Source organism: Hevea brasiliensis, chromosome 17 (genome assembly GCF_030052815.1).
Source record: "Hevea brasiliensis isolate MT/VB/25A 57/8 chromosome 17, ASM3005281v1, whole genome shotgun sequence".
NCBI lineage: Eukaryota > Viridiplantae > Streptophyta > Magnoliopsida > Malpighiales > Euphorbiaceae > Hevea > Hevea brasiliensis.
Genome location: NC_079509.1, coordinates 58,872,562 through 58,889,509, shown reverse-complemented (window position 1 = coordinate 58,889,509; position 16,948 = coordinate 58,872,562). Strand labels below are relative to the sequence as shown.

The window sequence follows — 16,948 nt, the reverse complement described above, 5'->3', positions numbered from 1 at the left end:
AAAATAATATTTTTAATGCTATTAGTTTCACAAATATGTAAAAATAAAAATAAAAATAAAATTTTTAACCTTTGAGCTCACAAATGAAAATTTTAAATTTAACTTCAATTCTACTCAAAATTTCTATTTCTTTCTTGAGAAACAAATAACATAGTGGAATAAAAAAGCTCTGCCTAATTACAGTATTTAACCCCAAAACGCTTCATTAACCACAAAATATTCCGCGTGTAAAGTAACTCAAAATTTTAATTCTAAAATATTACATTTTGTAAGAATGTCTGGCAGGTGACTGCTGTGGAAGAATCTCTCCATTGTTAGAGACTGCTGTGGAAGAATAGCACCATTGATTCAAGATTGGTGCTATTAATATTGGCACTCCATTTTTTTTTTACTTCACTTGCTAATTTGAAAAAGCTTTTCCTAACCAACATATTCGACGAGCATAGATAAAATGTAAAGCTATATCCATAATTTTATTCTGTGCAACCTGGAGGGGTAAAAAAAATTGAGAAAACTGTCCACGATACTTGGATAGAACCAATGAAGAAACAAGCATAGTTTTAATAATTTGCCCATATATTGATGGCCATATTGAATCAGAATGCAAAACCATTTTAACAGTCTTGTCCAACAGTAGAAAAAGTCACATCATGTGCATTGCTTTGGCACATTATTCTGGTAACTGACACCGAGTATAGTACTGGATCAGAGATCATCCTTACCAGCAATACCTAGAAGCTTAGCCAGTTCTCCACTTTTATAAGCTTCAACTGTATCTGTTATCAAGACATCAGATGCGTTCTGTGAGGAATATTTGACATAATTCTTTCTTTCAACAGATAACAAAACACAAATTCTTGCATTTCTTTGCAAAAGAAGTAAAACTTACCATCAGAGCCACCAATGTGCTTTCCATTTATGAAAACTTGAGGAACTGTACGCCTACCAACAATTTTACTCAGGGCATCTTGAATGTCCTGCCCATCATCTGTAGGATAATTGGTTACTTTCCAGCCAAATCACACAAGCACTGGATAAAATTTAAAGTTCAAATGCCAAAAATGTAACTTGCTCTACCAAGCAATCCATTGTTACTAAAATATAGCCTTATGCATGCCAATATTTAAAGCAGAGCTCAAAACAGAGGCAGGAGATTTACACAACAATATCAAGCAAAGCATATTGCTATAACAAGGAAGCAAGTTTAGTTATTCCTTGATTTCCTGTTATTTTTATAATTAGATTTTTATGCGTGCGCGTTGGAGGGGGCAGGGACATTAAGTAGATTAGGTCTTGTCGTTCAAAATTTCTCTATGATTAGATCTACATTCTGCTTCAGCATTGAAATTGATGATGAAGTTTGTGAACAAACCTCTCTGATCTAGCTCAACAACGTGTGGTACCTCCTTCAATTCTTCAAAAACAGCTTTAGCCCTCCTACAGTATCTGTAGAGAAAACACACACACACCCCAAACAAATAAATAATAAAAAAAAAACTGTAAATGGCCAAAAGTCTGTCTTGTTAACCTACTCCCGGAAACATTTTGACAGAAACCCCATATAATATTTCCTTTTTGAAATAGAAGAAGAAAAATAAATTTAGGAATTGTTTTTCTTTAACTTTTTTAAGTTTGAAAATTGCCAAACAGACAAATTAACAATAAAAAAAACTAAACTTTAGATAATAAAGAACTAAAATTAAACTAATTAGTGAATTTTGTAGCAGCAATTTTCATTAATCTTTAAAGGATCCGGTAAATCTAAGGCGAATTAGATAGGGAGAGAGAGTCATACGGGCAATAGGACTTGGAGAAGATGACGATCTTGTGGGAAGATACGGTTTTCTTCACAAAATCAACCTGAGGAGTGGTGGTAGATGCCAAACTGAGAGAGGCTGCAATTACTGTTATTGCCAAGATTGATGATACTCTTATCCTCGCCGCCGCCATTGAAGAATAAGTTTACCTACCAGCAGCAGTCTACAGCAAAGCAAAAGCGCAGAGAGACTTTTTCTTTCACTTCCGGAGGCTTAACCTCACTCCCGCAGCTATTTTGGTCGAGAGAAAGGAGAAATCGGAAGATTATGCTCAATAGCTGGACTTACTTGCAATTATTAACTAAATAACCCCGTGATGGATGATAAGAAGGGTAACTATATTCTTTTGAGCCCCACAAATTAATCATTTTTACATTTAATTCCTGAACTTTCATTCTTTACAATCAAGTCCTAATTTTTTTAACTAAATAAAATACTTTCATTTTAGCTTAATCGTTAAATACATCGGATAACAATCGCTGTTATGATTGTAGTTAATTTATGTTAAATATTTAATTATTAATTATTAATTTATTATATTATATTATATTATTTATTTTATAATTGAAATATTTAAATAAATAATAAATAATTTAAAAAATTGTAATCAATATACTAAGAAGAAATAAAAAGAAACTTAAAAAAGTATGATTCTATATAATATTGAGACTCAAAATTAATATATATATATATATATATATATATAATTTTAAAAATTTTTTATTTTAATATTTTATAATTAAAATATATTAAATTTAATTTTAAATTAATTTATAATATTTTTTAAGTAATATAATAAAAAATATTTTTAACAATATTTTAATAATAATATCAAATAAATCATTTTATAATTGGTGCTTCAATTCTTTTAACAAGGATAATCCTACAATTCTATTTGGTCTCATCAAAGGCTCTAATTGCTGCATCCTGTTCCATTGATATACCAAACCGTAGGGTGGCCACGGTCCGGTTTTGAATCGGAACCGATTAAGTCAAAACTGGATCAAAACTTATCAAAATTAGAATTGACTTCGAACCAGACCGAAACCTTTCTTTTGTGGTTTAGTTCAGGTTCATATTTTTCAGGAACCGTGAACTGGTGGTTCCGAACCGGATTGAACTGACTATTCTGAATCGGATTAAATAGGCGATTTAAATGCAAAAAAATTTAATAAATATGTTATCTTACTCCTAATTTATTTATATATATTATTAATTCTCTACACTCTCTTCAATTCTTAATACTTTTTCAATTTCTCTCAAATTTTCTAAATAATTATTTTCTACACTCTTTTTAATTTCTAGTACTTTCTCAATTTTCCTACTTTATTATTTTATGTACTTACTAAAATTTTCAATACTATCTTAATTACTTTGTTATTATTTTAAATCCTCAATAAAATTTTCAATACCCTCTATTTTAATTTTATTTTCTCTTTTATACTTTTTAAATTATCAATTATCATATAATTTAAAAAGAAAGGCAAGTAATAGAATTAGAAGTTTTGATTCCTCTAAATCCTAAAGGGATACATAGTCAAAATTAAATTCATATACTTTTTATTAATTTCTTTAAAAAAAATTAATTTCATCTCTAGTTTTTTAATCAGGTTCAAATATTTACTTATTAAATTTTTCTTAAAGATAAGTTTTTTTTTCTTTTTTTTTCTTATTTTATTTTGATTGAAAGATTTATAAGAAAAATTAAATATTTTTATAAATATAACTTAAATTTTGAATCAATAAAATTTTTCTCTAATTTTTTTTGTCTAAACTACCCTTAAACTGTCCCTAAATCGCTCCCAAACCGTCATCCAAACTGTTTTGAACCGTCCTTTTTCGAACCTCCCTTCAAACCGTTTTAAATCAGGGCTAGAACCAGAACCGACGGTTCAGAAACCATCTTTCAAATCATACCTTAGCGGTTTTGTTCAAGTTCATGATTTCATTGAACCTAAACCAGCGGTTCAGGAATCATAATCGACGGTTCCTCAACTGTGGCTACCCCTACCAAACCGGCCTTATATGAATATCAGCATTCCATCAAGAGATCTAAACTTCAAGTCCAAATAATGAGAACATCCACATTGAATATGCGCATATTTTTAAGTTAAGATTATTTTTTTCCAACTGATCAAAAAACACATTAGAATAACTCTACAATTAGAGCTAACCTAAAAGGCAATTGATAAATATTCTATAAAAGAGGTTATCAAACACTTTGATTTAGTTGCTTGAATATCTATAAGCTATCTGCTGCGGTGAATATCCTTGTGAATCCAACGTATCACTATTCAACAATGGAAATAAACAGTAAAGGTGAAGACCACAAAGCAAAACAAGAATGAGGAAGTGAGGTTCGAGCAAGACAGTAGCCACTCTATTTGCCTGTCGAGGGATCTAACAGAGGGAAAAAAAACTATTCCCCAGATTAAGAAGAAGCAGCAAGTCCTACAAGACGGTTCCCCATTCAGAATGATCCACCACAGAAGATGTCATCTCATAAAATAAGTACAGTGAATCAACCTCAAAAAGCAAAGATGAGAAATGTAGCGAATGCAGCCATAATAATGTCTGCTTCAATGCCTCTGCTTCAGCAAATTTGGCCTCAAGGATGCCAACACTCCATCCCGATCCAGCAATCACAAACTCGCCCCTATCATTGCGCAAAACAAAATCAAAACCATTGCATCCATGATCAGCAAATGTCGCCGCATCCACATTGCATTTAAAAGTACCAAGAGGAGGAACAAACTAAGATTGCACGCAAGCATGAGCTGGAGGATGAGAAGAACTGGTTCGAGAAATGCGATAGGACTGTGCATCAAGTCAAGATCGAAGAAAAGTGAGACCATGGTCAACCAGAGCCTGAGACTCAAAATGCTTTTGATTCCGCAAAAGTTGGTTACGGCTCGCTAGATGTTCCAAGCAATAGCCCCAGTGGAAGCAATAAAATCCGCCATCAAGTTCTAAAATTTTTTGATGTTAAATTTCGCAAATCAATATTAAAATTATTTTCTTTTTTAAAAAAAATTTACGTCTTTTAAAATTATAATTAAACCTAAACTTTTTTTTAATTTTTTCTTTTTTGATTTGCATAAAATAATAATAATCAAACAAAATTACATAAAATTCAAAAATTAGAATACAAAAACCTTTACCCAACAAGAAGCCAAAATATTTCTATCAATTTTTTCTTTATTTTTTAGTCATATAATTTTAATATTAATATAAAATTAATTTTAAACAGAATTGAACGATGAAAAATTTTTACATAATTGATTTTAGTTAATGTGAGATTAAGATTTAATTAATGTCGTTAATCTTTGAGTCTTATTTTTGTTTAAATATAAAATTGTTTAAAATGTAAAAAATTGTAAATTTTTATTTTTTATTTTAATTAAAATTTATTGTTTAATAAAAATCTTTTTATTTTTCTGTTATGTGAATATTTAAAATTATTTTTTAATTATGTGTTATTGAACTTTTGAATATTTTAATCCAAGGATATAAAAATATAAAATCATTTAATAACAAATAAAATTTTAAAAAAGTTTTTAAAATTTTATTTTAATAAATATTTCTAATTTATAATAAATATTTATAGCATATATGAATCTGTTCGTTATATCGAGTTCCTTCTATTGCAAAGATGAAGAGATGTCAAGGCTTGATCTTTTAAAATAGCATATCTGGAGATAAAACTCATTAATAATTTTTTGAAAAACGTTTTGATTTTTAATATTTTCTTATCAGCAGAATATTTTTAGTCCTTGAGATTTATGCTATTAATTTCATTTTAGTCCAAAACAATTGACTCTGACTATAATTTAGTACTAATTTTAAAATTTAATCCGCAACAATTTTTGGATTTTTATATCATTGAACGTTTTAACTCAAAAAAATTTATATTTTTCGTCAATAAAAGCAGGAGGATTAAAGTGTTTAATTTTGAAATAGTAGACAAAAGTGAATGTATATTAAGCTAAACCTCTAGGAGTTGTATGTAATTTTATTAAAAAAAAAAAAGGCTACTTCCACATAATTCTACACTTTCATTTCTTCTTGAGAGGATGTCTAAACATGAAAACACCTCACTTCTTTTGTCGAGTTAATGAAGGGGACTGGCTTGGCAGAGGAGAAGGGAAGACTTCAGATATGGTATCCCAAGAAAAGTCGTCTTTTTTTCTACTCCTCCTGTCCAAGAACGACGGCTTAACAGGTGTTCCCACCATTTCAACCTTGCATGTTAACATGGCAACAATCTCTGACATAGGGGGCCTCAAGTTTGCATGAGGTTGAAGACACAAGAAAGCTAAATCGATTGCTTGCAACACATCTTTCTCGACAAACCCATGTTCTCGCATTCTAGGATCAACTAGATCAATTACACTGGACCTCTCATATAATTTCCACGCCTGCAAAGCAAATGAAAGAGTTAATGGCAAGGTATTTAATTTAATATCAAAGCACTTCAATGAAGGTGACTAAGTGGCATACATATTCAGGGAGGTATTGCATATCTGATGGTAAAGTTAGATCTGTGTTCTTCCTGCAGCTAATAATTTCAAGGACAAGCACTCCAAAGCTATAGATGTCTGCCTTTTCAGACAATTCTCCTCTAATGGCATACTCAGGGGCTGTGTAACCTCTGAATAAGAGAACAAGACAATTTATAAAGAGATGATAGATAAATATGACCAGAATAGCAGAAATTGATATGTGAAGCTCAATGGTATATCCGTACAATAAAAATTACAGAAGCACACTTCATAAAAGCAGTTGCATGAATAGCATAAAACTCATAGCTTTATTTAATTCTTTCAAGTAGTTTATCAAATAAAAGAATTTTTATTTTTCATCCAACTCTTATTTGCTTTCCACAGCACAATGTAGAAGAAAACAAAGAAGATTGTCATCGATGGTGCAAAGGTCTAAAAACTTGGCACAACTGGTGTGGTATCTTTGTATTGCAAGAATACATTGGTTACCCTTTGTGGAAGACTTTGTTGGTGATATTGATCATTGCAATAGCCAATAATGGCGTCAGATTTGGTGGCTACTGTGCTAGGAGGGGAAACCAAAAAAGTAGAAGAGAGACAATATATCAGAGAGCAGAAACAAAGGTTGCACTTATTTGTTCAAGTTATACCAAATCTACTACTTAAAGAGTTGCAACAAATGGTTTGTAAGGCAATTCCATAGACTCCTAGTTCTGCAATAAAAACTTACAAAGTTCCAGCAAATGTAGTGCTTAGGTAAGCTTGGTCTTCTGGGAAGAACCTAGCCAGCCCAAAATCTCCAATCCTAGGTTGGAATTTATCATCAAGAAGAATGTTGCTCGCTTTGATATCTCTGTGAACAATTCTTAGGTGTGAATCCTCGTGTAGATACTGTAATCCTCGAGCAATCCCTAAAATTATTTGGAACCTTGTTTTCCAATCTAGGAAATGATCGCTTTTTCCTGCATCACAGAAATGAAGGCATATATTCAGCTAAAGCATTTAATATGGTATCATCTTTAATAAAATAATGGTTTCTTTCTGACAAATATGCTGTGATTTATGCTACTCCAAAGATCTCTGTTTAAATTTAATTTATTACTTACCAAAAACTCTATGGAACCAAAAGATTGTGAACAGAATAAATGAATTTATGGTTGAAGATTACTCAGAAAAATAGTACTGCTTGTTCCTTAGTTATATAAGAATAATTGGTCTTTGTTCCTCAGGAACCAAATGATGACTAGTAAATCAGTTTGCAGTTCCACCAGTACAACCTATAAAAAAAAGGAAAAAAAAAAGCAGTACTTGGAGGAATTGTCCTTGGATCTGGAAAATAGTCTGTAAATGACCTGGGCTTGGTATTTGTATTCATTTTAGGTTTGATACAACCTACCTTGAGGCATCTGATTAATAAGTTAAACTGGATCCTATGCAAATCTGTAATTGAGCAGTGTACTAAACTGGATGGAGAGTTTACAGAGTTGAACAGGGAACCTCATCAGCATTATTGGGCTAGCCTCAAATAGGTATTAGCAGTAGACCCTAACTCCTGCCTATGAGGTTCACCCAGACATTGCTCTGCTGCATCCCTTGGGAGAGATCAGAGAACCATTTCAAACAATCACAGGATTTCTTATGTTGAGAAGAAGATACAGCTTGTACCTACATATTGTAACAAATAATACCAAGAAGAAGAGAAATAGCAGATTGAGATGATAGTGATACCATATAGTATGAGGTCTAAACTCCTATTCTTCATGTACTCATACACAAGTAGTCGTTGGGGCCCATCCGAGCAACACCCAAGAAGTCGAACCAAGTTCTTGTGTTGGATGCTTGTGATCATCCTCACCTCTGAAAGAAATTCTGATTCCCCTTGCTGGGATTTTTCAAGAGACAACTTTTTAACTGCCACCATTCTGCCATCAGCTAACTTTCCCTATGGAATGGTAGCAACCATCACAAAATCTTAAGTGAAAAAATATAAAGCATGAAGCTTGTTGATGAAATTCAATGAATGTGATTTTAGCAGCTCCAAGTGAATGGTGGTAAAAACTCTCAAAGGTACAGAACCACATACTGTTTGCCTAAGTATAGTTCCAGTTCAACATGTCACGGTTGTTAAATGATTTGTTAACTTCTGATCTGAAGACATAAATCAAATAAAGTCATACACTCATTCAATATCAGCATCCTATGAAAAGACTTATTATTATTATTATTATTATTATTATTATTATTATTATTATTACAACCCATTTAAGCCCATGTAAGGAAGTTTTGATGCATGCAGAGGAATCACAAATAAAAACTTTAGAATGGAACTAGTTAATCAACCAAAATAGACATTTTAGATACAGCATGAATTACCCGATAGACAGGTCCAAATCCACCTCTTCCAAGAAGATTACTAGGATGAAAATTTTTAGTTGCCTTCTTCAATGTATTGAAGTCAAAATAGCTTATGGTTCGAAGGTTCCCACTCCAGAAATCAGCAGAAGCTGCATTCAGGTATAAGAGCATATAACTTTAGATGGCTGATTATGTTAAACGCTCATAATTGTATTACTATTACCTTTCTGCTTTTTATTTCTCCTCAGTAAAAACTTCATTGTCTCTGAAGGTTTGACAAACTTCCAAAACGCTACTATGAGAATCAGCAATATAATGAGAAAAATTATCCCTCCAAGGAAAAAGAATAAAGCTGAAGAATGTGATGAAGAGGATGAGCCCTGAATCTGAAGCTTAGTGGGAGGTGGAGAGATCACTGCATGCATTTGATTGCTCATATTTCAGTGGATATTTAAAGGAAACTAATCAAAGAAATAAAATCCATTAAAACAAGCCAAACTCATCCCACAGCCATATTCCATCCCCAGTAACATTCATCTCCCATCAGCCTTCCCCATTTGAATATTGTGTACAGGAAGTCTGAGAATGGCTTAAGTACCATGAGCTTTTTATGATTTGCCTTTCAATACATTCGAATTAGTTGAGATGATCAGTATTTTGCCTTTCATTTTCTGTCTTCCATCAATAAATACCCAAACTTTGCTTAGCTTTTCACCTCAACCTATCCATGTCAAGCTCAGCTAGAAAGAAGAAACAATGTCGTTTTTCCACCACAGAATGAGTAATTACGAAAGGAAAACTCATTGAATGAACCTTGAAATTTTTAATTTTCAAGAAAAATTTTATGGCATTAGAGCAAAGGGTACATTCCAAATTCAAGAAATGAGAATCAAATAGCTGAAAAGGAAGATGATGAAAGTGGAGAACACTGCAACACTCTTAGTACATTCACAACCAATTCCACTACTCTACTGATAATCAGAAATCAGAATTGCACATAATTGAAAGCAACTGATGGATCCTCTGCATATAGAAAAAAAATTAATAATAACAATTTCCAGTAATCGTACCTTCTACTGCTCGGCGAGCCATCATCACAAGCTTCGAAGCAAGTATTTTTCTAGGAATGAAAGCTAATTCTCTCTTCTAATTCCTTGTTTTTTCAGGAAAACAAAAATAAAAATAAATGTTTTGTTTCGTTTCTTTAAAAAAGGGTAGAACGGTCCAGACAGGAAAAGAGAGTGCAGCTGTAACATAGGATCAATCGAAGGGAATTGGAGGATCAAAGACGAGGAGAAAGATCCAAAATGTCTTCATTAGTAGACGGCGAAACACACACGCAGCAGTACAAGTGCAAGTATTCTTGTGCATGAAAAAACGCGTCTTTGATTCCTTACAATGTCTTCCTGCTTGTGAAGCGCCAGCCATAGCCGACCATTCTTTTTATTTTTCTTATTGCCCCAAATGCCATAGAAAAAGTCCCCTCTACTCCCCAAGAAAACTACCCAATCTCTGCAACCCTGACGACAGAGTCCAAAACCATTTCCAAAGAAATTTTCGAGGCCATTTACTGATGTCGAGTTTGTTGGCGCATCCATCCGCTGATCTATACACATTTGCCGCACACAGCTTGAAAAGACTGCAAAACTCGTGCTGAAACTTGAAAGGGATGGCAAAGGATCGATAGTTTTAGTCACCCGATCCGACCAATGAAATCGGCTACGCATGGATAAGTTTTACCCGCCGTTACTCAAGTATTATTGTTTTTATTTTAAATAAATAAAAAATAAATAACGGTTTTAAATTTTAAACCGGCTACAAAACTTTGAAAGGAAAATTATATAATTACAACTTAAATTATTATAAATATTTTTATAAAAATTTCAAAAAAAAATATGCTAAATTAAAATTTAGATTTTTTTATATAAATTAAAGGTAGGTGATATACACTTATTTGATGGATGATAAATAAAATTTAATTATAAGTTAATTTTTTTTAATGAAAAAAATGATAAAAAGTTAAAAAAAATAAAGAGTGAAATTAAAAAAATGAAAATCAGAAAAAAAATAAAAATAAAAAAGGGAAATGAGAGAAAAAGAAGATGGAAAAATGTAAAAAAAAAATATATATATATATATATATATATATATATATATATATATATATATATATATATATATATACACAAGAGAAAAAATACGAAAAACTGAAAGACTAAGAGTAAAATTCAAAAAAAAAAAAGAAAAATAAAATAAAGATAAGAAAAAAGATAATAAAAAAATGAATTTAATAAAAGCAAATGAGTGAAAAAGAAAATGAAGAATATATTAATAAAAAAGGAAAAAATGAGATAAAAATAAAAAGAAAATGGAATGATAAGTGGGAAGAAAGAGTGAAATAAGAGAAAGTAGAAGAAATAATGAAATGAAATAAAGAGTAAAATTGATTCTACAAATTTTTAAGCGTGATTTATTAATGAATTTTAAAATTCATTGTAAATTGAAAAAAAATGGAACATTTTCCTTTCAAAGATTATCAATAGATTTTACATGTGTCTGGGAGTTGCTATTAGTCCAGAAGGTGACTTCGGAAACACAAATTAAACTTAATGACAGTAAGGGATGGTCGGAATATGAAAGTTTGAATACGTTTTCGCCAGTTCAATCCAATTCTTTTTTGCCCTAAATGATATCGATCATGTCTTCGTTGCATTCAACTCCTCGAAAGAAGAAGAGGCATTGATGCGATGCTAGGGGATCTTCATGGTAGAAGACAGAGAATGGAAAAGAAAAACACTTGAGTAGCTCGAAAGGGAGAGACTTGAGGAAGAAAGATTCAATTTCTGAGTTATTTTTTAGATAATAAATTATTTTTAAATTTAGAAATATAAATTTATTATTTATTATTAAAAAATAATATTTTAATTTCAGTTGAAATTACAATGAGTTAAACAAACGGTGCATGTTCGCATTTGTATTTCAAAGTATAGAATAGGTTCTATTTTCCATGTTCCAACCAACAGTCATGTTGCCTGGATACCGCCACGTGTCTCTGTACTAAATCATTATCGATATCTTTCCTATTGGAAAGCAACTCGGCATCGGCCCACTAGCTCTAGCACAGCACCATCGTGCCAGTTCCAATTGCTTTTTCTTTATATAACTTATTCTATTCTCAGTTGCATGTATTGCTGCCACATTTCTCATTCTCATACGAAGAACTGAAGAAGGATGGTCATAACTACCACCATTGCTGCCGACTCCAACGAGCTTTTGCACTCCACTTTTGCTTCCAGATATGTTCGCACTCCTGTTCCAAGGTCAATTTCCTTAATTTTCTCTTGCTTGCTTACATTCCTCAATTACTTTACCATCTTATGTGATCTTATCAGTATATAGTAACAGTGAAGGTACGTATGGGTGTGGGTGCAGGTTTAAGATGCCAGAGAGGTCGATGCCCAAGGAAGCAGCATATCAGATGATTAATGATGAGCTGATGTTGGATGGGAATCCAAGGCTTAACTTGGCTTCCTTTGTCACCACTTGGATGGAGCCCGAGTGTACTGATCTCATCATGACTTCCATTAACAAGAATTATGTTGACATGGATGAGTACCCAGTTACCACGGAGCTCCAGGTTTTATCATATATACCTCTTTTATTCACTACTTAATTATAATTTTCAAGTAAACAGTATATTCATATTCAAATATTTAAATTAGACTTGAATTTTCTTATCCAATTAAACACCATTGAAGAGAATTCAAGTGACAAATAGTTGTGTATTTCTTTGTTTAGTTGTCAATACACAACAAAAAGAAAGTGCTGTTTCTTTATTTGTAATGGTACTGAACAAGTGACTTATATGATAAACTAGTTGTAAATTCATTTATTCCACTTGCTTACTTTTGTCTTAGTTGAGGAATCTTCTCCTCAAAATGCAAAATATCTTCTTTCTGAATTTTCATTATGTGATGAATTTTACTTTGTCATTTTTTTTTCTAATTATTAATGTTATGGACGAGGCACAATTTCTTTGAAGATATTACATCTTTTTCTCACATTGTAATTCTGGTCCTGCAGAATCGGTGTGTGAATATGATAGCTCACCTGTTCCATGCTCCTGTTGGAGATGATGAAACTGCAATTGGAGTAGGGACTGTGGGATCATCAGAGGCGATCATGCTGGCTGGATTAGCTTTTAAAAGGAAGTGGCAGAACAAGAGAAAAGCAGAGGGCAAAACTTACGATAAGCCCAACATAGTGACCGGAGCTAATGTGCAGGTGAGTTTTAAATCTCTTTCTTTTTGTTAAACTTATCGTGCCGCTTATTTTTAGAAGTGCAATCTGGTTATCCTCTCATTCATTTTTTTCGTGTGTGTGTGTGTGTGTGTGTGTGTGTTTTGAAGTTTAATGGTTGTCTTCTTTTGCAATCTATTTCATATATTGGAGTAGTGATGCTACTAGTAACATGTTTTCCAGCAAACATCATGCCATATTTTCTTGGCATGCTCGTTTGAGTGTTTACATTTTGTGATGTTTACCTTCATCTGTGATTCATACTTTTATTCTCTTGACCAATGGTAAAGAATAAGAACAGTTGATATTAATAACAAGAGCATAAATATGGTCTGAGTTGTACATGTTATGATACTAAGCTGAAAGGAGACCTGTTGGTCCAATTCTTGTACTACTAGTGTCACAATTTCTCCACTAAACTTCATCACATATGGTTCAACAAACTGGGGTCCTACTCCGGTATCAGTGCCTTCATTTAATCTGGGGTCCTACTCCAATGTTTTCTTTTGAATCTCAGTATATTTCATTGAACATTTTATTAAGTATATCTCCTCTATCCTATGAGAATAAATTAATTAGTACGTTATTCCTACTTCCTACATTCAAAGCAATAACATACTTCAATACACCTATTATCTCTATTTCTTCTGGCAGGGGATATATTCAAAGTTGAAACTCTCTCCCCCAACATGGAATTTCTAATTTCACCACACATCTGGACATTGTGTCTTGGTGCTTGGTAGAGAAAAGGCAGGCACATAGTGGAAACTGGATTGAAGTTACTTTATCATGCTTCTCTCCCTTTTTCTTTCTCGTGCATTTCAAACAATTATCGATCTGATGCTACCAGGGGAATTTCGGTTCTAGTCCTGGTGCCATGTAAACCTGCAATAGGAGAAAAGATGAGGTGGATGGCCTACTAGCAGGCCATTCCGATGCTCAAGTCAGAGATCTAATTGAGAGAGTTGAGAAAATATTAGAGAACTATTTGATAAGAATTACAGAATGAATATGCCTACCTAGTTCTGGCCACTTGGTTGGTATTTATAGGCTTTCTAAGTAAATAACCGTTATTGTGTTTATGGATGTTATCTTGGCTAAAATTTCGAGATTGTCTTTATGAAATCCTCTTTTGCTTGATTGCTAGGGTGATTATTGCTCGGTCCTTGAGATCCGAACTCTGCTTGTCATAGTTGCTTGCTCAGTATGATCTTCGTTTGCCTTGTTGGGCGGACGAAGGTTTGTTCGGTCTTCTATTTGCTCAGCTCGTTTGTTCTAGTTGACCATCTCAATATCATCCGACTTCTTGACTGTCGAGTTGGAAGTGATTCTGACTATTCGGCTACTACGCTGGACATAAATTTGACTGTTTGACTAGGATTTTGGGCGAATAGTATCACTATCTAATCAATTGTGTTCTTGCTTCTTTATGACATCTCAAATCTCCACCTAAAGCTTTATTTCATAAGCCTCACCCTTAGATGTGAACAATGTGTTCCCCCCATGTAACTATATTTGAGGAATTGTATGTGGTTTAATCACTTGGAGTTGTTGACTCTACTTTGGGATATCATGTTTTTTGTTGACCTCACAAAGCTATTTATAGTTTGGAAAACAAGACTTCTTGTATGTGATACAAGGAACTAAGTTATTTTCTTCTTGGAAATATCTTGGTGAATTCTAAAGCAAATTTATATGTATTTATTCTCACAACAATATTTAGGCTTACACTTAGTTTGTCTTCATGATTTTGTAGAAGTTATAAGTCCTTTATTTCTAAATTTATTTTTATCCTCCTTAACTGCTTCTCAAAGATTTAGGGACCTGCATTATTTTCTTGGCGTGTGGACTTCTAGTGGTTTTTCCCTATCCCAATATGAATGTATACATGATATCTCAAAGAAATCTAACAACATGGCTAGTGGTGAAGGAAATTTCTATTCCGATTGCCAATTCATGTGCTCTAGTTTTAATTTTGACTCCCTACCATCAAAGTTTCCACTGTGTATCATAGAGGAGTTGGCGTGTTTTGGTATTTATCTCACTCAATCGGACATTGCATTTTCAGTGAGCTAATTATCTCAATTTATGATTGGACCATAGTCAAGAGAGCTCTTTTCTACCTTAAAGGGTACAATTCGTCATAGCTTATTCCTTGGAAACCACTCTCCTCTTGATTGCCATGTATTTTATAATGCAGATTAGGCAAACAACAATAATTATTATACTTCAGCATCAGCATACATAGTGCCTCTTGGTATAAGTGTTATATCTTGGTACTCATGCAAGCAAAATTTTGTTGCTCATTCATCCACTAGAGTGAAGTACAGCACCGTTGCTGCTACAGCCTTTTAACTAGTTTCGTTCCAAATTTGCAACTGGAGCTTGGCATTCCATTAGTTTCCCCACTTGTTTCTTTGTGATAATATTGGAGCTACATATCTATGTTTGGATCGAAGTTTCATATTATACACAGATTGAATGTTTACCATTCTATTTGGGATTTGATACATCTGCTTTAAATAGTTAAAAACCTCTTCAATTAATTTATAAAGGGTAAAAAAAATCCATTTTGATTTCTCACTTTTCAAACTTTACTAACGTGGGGAAGGTGGGTTGGGAATCACCACAGCTTAAATGTTATGAGTAAGGAGCAGAGCAGTTAGGGAGTTAGTCTAGCAGTTAAATAGGGAGATTCTATTGTACTAGTCTATTGTAATTACTCTCCAGTCAATTGTAATTGTAGAGAGCAGTTATAGAATCCAAAGAAGTATAACTAGGAACTTAATTGTAAAGAGGAGACTAATTAAGATCATTAATAACCAAAGATATCTCTCATCTCTGAAATATTCTCTTTCTGTTCTCATCTACTCTCTGCTCTTTTCTCATCTACTTCTATTCTCTTTTCTCATCTGTTTCTATCTCTTTCTCTCCCTATTCCTCTGTTTCAGTAAGTGTGCAGGTTGTTATGTAACATTAAACTTTATTACCATTGTATTTGTTATGGCAATTGATTTTTATTAGGATTTCAGTCATTTGTTTCATTGTTAAATGCTCTGCAAATTATGTTACACAGGTCTGCTGGGAGAAATTTGCAAGGTACTTTGAAGTTGAACTGAAGGAGGTGAAGCTGACAGAGGGCTATTATGTGATGGACCCTGTGAAAGCAGTTGAGATGGTAGATGAGAATACAATCTGTGTTGCAGCCATTTTAGGATCAACCCTGACGGGAGAATTTGAAGATGTGAAGCTTCTTAATGAACTACTCACTAAAAAGAATGAGGAGACTGGATGGGATACCCCAATTCATGTTGATGCTGCCAGTGGAGGCTTCATTGCTCCTTTCGTTTACCCAGATCTTGTGTGGGATTTCCGTTTGCCATTGGTGAAGAGTATTAATGTAAGTGGTCATAAGTATGGTCTTGTATATGCTGGTGTTGGTTGGGTAATTTGGAGGACTGAGGAAGACCTGCCAGAGGAGCTTATTTTTCACATTAACTACCTTGGGTCTGATCAACCCACTTTCACTCTCAACTTCTCAAAAGGTAATTGGTAAAGGATGAGAAGAAAAAAAGATTCAAAAAAATAAAGGGAAAGAGAAAAATAATAAGCTTACCGCATGTGTGCTTCTTTCTTTTGGTTTAAGTTGGTTCCATATTCTTGATTTCCTGCATTCTGGTGTTAAAGGTGAGATGTTGACTATAAGAAGTGAAATTAGAGCTTGATTACACCTGCAAGCTTATCAGCTTGATGGTAGGTGAATCTCTCAACTAGGATGACAACCTAGGATAAGATTCCTCTCTCCCTAATGTGTAAACCACTAAAACATAGAGCTTGATCAGCCATACATGATATCTTTTCTTTTTCTTTATGATTTCTTCATAAATTGAGAGATTCACCTAGGATAAGATTCCTCTCTCCCTAATGTGTAAACCACTAAAAATACCTTGGATAGTCAGATGGGATTATATTATC

General features: G+C 33.0%; 3 protein-coding genes across 4 annotated transcripts; 1 reads left to right on the top strand and 2 right to left on the bottom strand.

Annotated features, from left to right (window-relative positions):
• Window positions 1–505: 505 nt before the first annotated feature.
• LOC110643081 (glutaredoxin-C4) lies at window positions 506–2,118 on the bottom strand. The gene is made up of 4 exons (XM_021795321.2): window positions 1,796–2,118; window positions 1,373–1,446; window positions 890–988; window positions 506–776 (listed from the first exon to the last, which is right to left on the bottom strand). Exons 1-4 carry the CDS (start codon window positions 1,948–1,950, stop codon window positions 706–708), a joined length of 399 nt encoding a protein of 132 aa, XP_021651013.1. The 5' UTR covers window positions 1,951–2,118; the 3' UTR covers window positions 506–705.
• A 3,621-nt stretch (window positions 2,119–5,739) lies between these two features.
• Window positions 5,740–10,405, bottom strand: LOC110643064 (cysteine-rich receptor-like protein kinase 44). 2 transcript variants are annotated; one of them, XM_021795289.2, is made up of 7 exons: window positions 9,745–10,405; window positions 8,898–9,089; window positions 8,693–8,823; window positions 8,048–8,261; window positions 7,050–7,281; window positions 6,318–6,468; window positions 5,740–6,235 (listed from the first exon to the last, which is right to left on the bottom strand). In XM_021795289.2, exons 1-7 carry the CDS (start codon window positions 9,767–9,769, stop codon window positions 5,912–5,914), a joined length of 1,269 nt encoding a protein of 422 aa, XP_021650981.2. In that variant the 5' UTR covers window positions 9,770–10,405; the 3' UTR covers window positions 5,740–5,911. The 2 variants fall into 2 exon arrangements, with proteins under 2 accessions (XP_021650981.2, XP_021650982.2); XM_021795290.2 differs by lacking the exon at window positions 9,745–10,405 and having other exon boundaries at window positions 8,898–9,126.
• Window positions 10,406–11,803: 1,398 nt separating this feature from the next.
• On the top strand, window positions 11,804–16,547 carry LOC131175423 (glutamate decarboxylase). The gene is made up of 4 exons (XM_058139707.1): window positions 11,804–11,994; window positions 12,107–12,311; window positions 12,758–12,958; window positions 16,050–16,547. The coding sequence occupies exons 1-4, from the start codon at window positions 11,906–11,908 to the stop codon at window positions 16,527–16,529; spliced, it is 975 nt and encodes a 324-aa protein (XP_057995690.1). The 5' UTR covers window positions 11,804–11,905; the 3' UTR covers window positions 16,530–16,547.
• Window positions 16,548–16,948: the final 401 nt, after the last annotated feature.

Bases quoted from the DNA above. Each gene is read 5' to 3' on its own strand.
- LOC110643081 (XM_021795321.2), bottom strand. From the start codon at position 1,950: ATGGCGGCGGCGAGGATAAGAGTATCATCAATCTTGGCAATAACAGTA. The intron at 1,447-1,795 runs GTATGACTCTCT...TTTTCTCTACAG, and splicing joins TTCTCCAAGTCCTATTGCCC to ATACTGTAGGAGGGCTAAAG. The intron at 989-1,372 runs GTTTGTTCACAA...ATTATCCTACAG, and splicing joins TGTTGAGCTAGATCAGAGAG to ATGATGGGCAGGACATTCAA.
- LOC110643064 (XM_021795289.2), bottom strand. From the start codon at position 9,769: ATGATGGCTCGCCGAGCAGTAGAAG. The intron at 8,824-8,897 runs GTAATAGTAATA...ACCTGAATGCAG, and splicing joins GAGAAATAAAAAGCAGAAAG to CTTCTGCTGATTTCTGGAGT. The intron at 7,282-8,047 runs GTATCACTATCA...TCTGTGATGCAG, and splicing joins TTTAGACCTCATACTATATG to GAAAAAGCGATCATTTCCTA.
- LOC131175423 (XM_058139707.1), top strand. From the start codon at position 11,906: ATGGTCATAACTACCACCATTGCTGCCGACTCCAACGAGCTTTTGCAC. The intron at 12,312-12,757 runs GTTTTATCATAT...CTGGTCCTGCAG, and splicing joins CAGTTACCACGGAGCTCCAG to AATCGGTGTGTGAATATGAT. The intron at 12,959-16,049 runs GTGAGTTTTAAA...TATGTTACACAG, and splicing joins TGACCGGAGCTAATGTGCAG to GTCTGCTGGGAGAAATTTGC.